Source organism: Henckelia pumila, chromosome 4 (genome assembly GCF_033568475.1).
Source record: "Henckelia pumila isolate YLH828 chromosome 4, ASM3356847v2, whole genome shotgun sequence".
In the NCBI taxonomy this organism is placed as follows: domain Eukaryota; kingdom Viridiplantae; phylum Streptophyta; class Magnoliopsida; order Lamiales; family Gesneriaceae; genus Henckelia; species Henckelia pumila.
Window position 1 is genome coordinate 137,259,275 of NC_133123.1, and position 3,192 is coordinate 137,262,466.

Sequence of the window (3,192 nt, forward strand, 5' to 3'; positions counted from 1 at the left end):
GGAAACTTTCGGTTTCATCTTTACTCTGTTTCTTGAAATGGTGACTGTTCCATTCATTTGTCTGTTGTTTTCTGGGGAGCAGTTTGCCTGTCAAATATCTGCAATAGGATTTATGATCCTGAATTTTAATTTTGTAATCTTTTTTTTTTTATATATATAATCATAACCATATCCATCAGTCAATAGTTTTCTTTTTTAAAAAAAAAATAAAAAAAATAAAAAAACTCATACCTACAGCTGTAATATTTGATCATCGTTCAATCGAATCATTTTTTCAGTTTTCGCTCTGTATATTTATATTTTTAAAGTATTTTTATACCGGTGATGATTAATATCGAAAAGTGAAATTTTTTAAAATATTATATTTTCGTAAAACTCCAAAATGATATCAAAATAGAAAATTTTAAAAATAGTATTTTATAATATTTTTTATGCTAAATATGATAATCATTTGGAAATTTAAAAATATTGATAAAGATGGAGGAATTTTTTTATTAGACATGAATCATGATATTTATAAATAAACAAGAAAATGACTAAAAATATGTTTTTATGATATTTTTTTTTAATTAAATTAAGATGAAGTGTTTTGACTTTTTGTATTTTTATAAATATATTTTTTGTTTATAAAAAGTTCTACCATTAATTACTCCAAAATTATTTATTTTAAGTCTCTCTTATATTATATATTATAAATGTGACCGCTCGTAGTCGTATCACGTATGTTCCATAGAAGGTTTTAACTTTTGAAAGAATAATTTGATGCATGACTTATAAAAATTTCATTTAAATTGTATCAACCCAAATAGTCAAACTTTTTGCAATTACTTTTTGTTTATTAAAATTTCATGCATGCTAATTATAAGAGCATATTGAACATTAATGGTAGTCCGTAGTTTTGTGTTTGCCTTTTAAACTAGTAGGTTGAACGTGGATAGCATTTATATCGATATATCGAATCCATGAATAAATATTTATATTGGGCATATTAGTAACCTGTTCACTTTTTTACTTGGTATATAATAATAATTGTCACGCCTTAGCTTTACTTCGAAAAGATGGTGACTTTAGTTAGGTTTTGGATGGAACATATGCTAAATAATTGTGGTGTTTACGTTAATTATGCTTACAGATGATTATTAAATTGATGCGTGAATTGAGCTAAAGGGGACAAACTTTATGCTTTATCCTCATTGTCGAAACAAAAGGGCCATAATCCGTTCCAAAAAAAAAACAAAAAAAAGGGAAGGGCCATAAGAAACCAGAACTATATCAAAGGATGTCAAATCTCATATTTCACAATCACGTACTAAGTTTTTAGCGAAATCTATCACGATCTATACTACATCATCAAAACCTAGATTTTAATATAAATAATTTGGTTTTTGGTATAGGAGTATAGCCATATTTTTAAATAGTAGAATTTTTTATATATAGATGAATCAACTTAATTTATATTTATAATAAAAAATTATTTTATAATATTAAAATAATATTTTTATAATTTGGCTTAAATAAAAGATACGTTTGTATGATTTTCTAGTGAGACCATCCATAGGAGTGTTTAGGCTTTTTAAATATCCAGAACCTTCGTCCTACAAAATAAATTATTATGTAAATGAAATATAAACATTTATGTATTATTATCCACTTAAATTTATTTATTCAATATTTTAAATTCCTTGATATTAATAAATTGGTTCACGGAAAAACTATTATAAAAGGACCTCTTAATTAATGCTACTTGCATAATTATTTATTCCCGATCGTTGCATGAGTTTTTTTGCCTCACGTCTAAGTTATTTATTCTTAGATGGGCTTTTACGTAGAATCTCATTTCTTAAGTTTAGAATTTGGGCCTAGCCCCGTGCAAAACTTGATTAAAGCCTTAGCCCCCAGAATCTACTAAAAAACAAAGGAGGCCCAAAACCGAACAATATTTATGGGCCCTAAAACCAGGGTAAATAAGGAAGCAGACAGCGCAAGCAAAATTTATCAATAGGTTCACTAGTTTGTCAATGAATCCCACGTATATATTTCTATACTTAGACGTACTTAAGGCAAGGACAGTGGAATTTCCCTAAAAACCAGGAAGGCAGAAATAGCTCCGGTTTCGGCTAACTTATGAAGCTAAAAAGCCTGATGTTATTTAAGTATCGCTTTTTTAAGTTACAATTTTTGTAACCAAAATGACTTCTAGAAAGTCTCTCCCGAGCAAATTTTTATCACATATTCACATGCCATATCAATTTCTTCCATACAAAGCATCACTCTGCAGCAAGAAGGGATACCCGATCCCTCTTCTCCTAGAAGGAAACAACACAAAAAACACGCTTATTATGAATCCAACCACCAAGGGGACAATGTTCACATATTTCCTCGGCAACTCCAAATGATAGCAGCTCAGAACATCGCCGTGAAACAACGCAAATGCAAGAAAAGCAACCGAAGCAAGCGTGGCATGAAACATATCTCCCCATCTCAGCCTGAAATCCGACGGCACACACGGCCTTATATGCCCACCGCCAAACGTCCTGATCCCGCGGAACGTTGCCATCCCATAGTACAACCTCCCCGTTGCTGAACGAAAACTGTCGGTGAAAGAGAAGAAAACACATGAAGTAGATGAAAAGGCCAAGAAGAAGCCCATTGACCACCTGTCCAAGGTGGTGCATTTACCATCATTGGTTAGAAGTGGAGCGAAAATGGTGAAGGCGAGGATGGTGGCGGTTGGTAGGAGGACATTGAGTCGAGCTGTACCACTCAAGATTGTGTTGATAACGCGTATGAAGCCGGAATTATCTGCATCAACTTCTTGATCATCGTCTGCTACATAACAATCACTCTCGTATTGATTGTCTTGTAAGTAGCAATAGTAGTAATTCTCATCGATTGAGTCCTGAATGTTGTTTTCTACGGACATATTGAGTTCGATTATCCTAGAGTTTCGACGAAGCTGAAAGTGATTATAATTTTTTTTATGACATGGTAGTTATTATAAGATAGAACGCATTTAAGGAGAAGTCATTCCTTGCTCTCCATTATGTCCTTGTTCATTAATTTTGTTTAAGAAAGGTATCTTTACCAACTCAGCTTAAGGAGCACAAGCATTAAAAGGAATTACATTTGAAAATAATTACGTGATCTATGAATTTGAAGCATATATTTTGTAGGGAAAAAATTGCATTTTTG

At 31.4% G+C, this 3,192-nt stretch overlaps 1 protein-coding gene across 1 annotated transcript; it reads right to left on the reverse strand.

The window, feature by feature from the left end:
- Positions 1-2,245: 2,245 nt before the first annotated feature.
- On the reverse strand, positions 2,246-2,946 carry LOC140861844 (protein DMP7-like). The gene has a single exon (XM_073264842.1). The coding sequence runs from the start codon at positions 2,921-2,923 to the stop codon at positions 2,246-2,248; it is 678 nt and encodes a 225-aa protein (XP_073120943.1). The 5' UTR covers positions 2,924-2,946.
- Between the last annotated feature and the right edge of the window lie 246 nt (positions 2,947-3,192).

Excerpts from the sequence above, each read along its gene's own strand:
- LOC140861844 (XM_073264842.1), bottom strand. The coding sequence starts at position 2,923 with ATGTCCGTAGAAAACAACATTCAGGACTCAATCGATGAGAATTACTAC.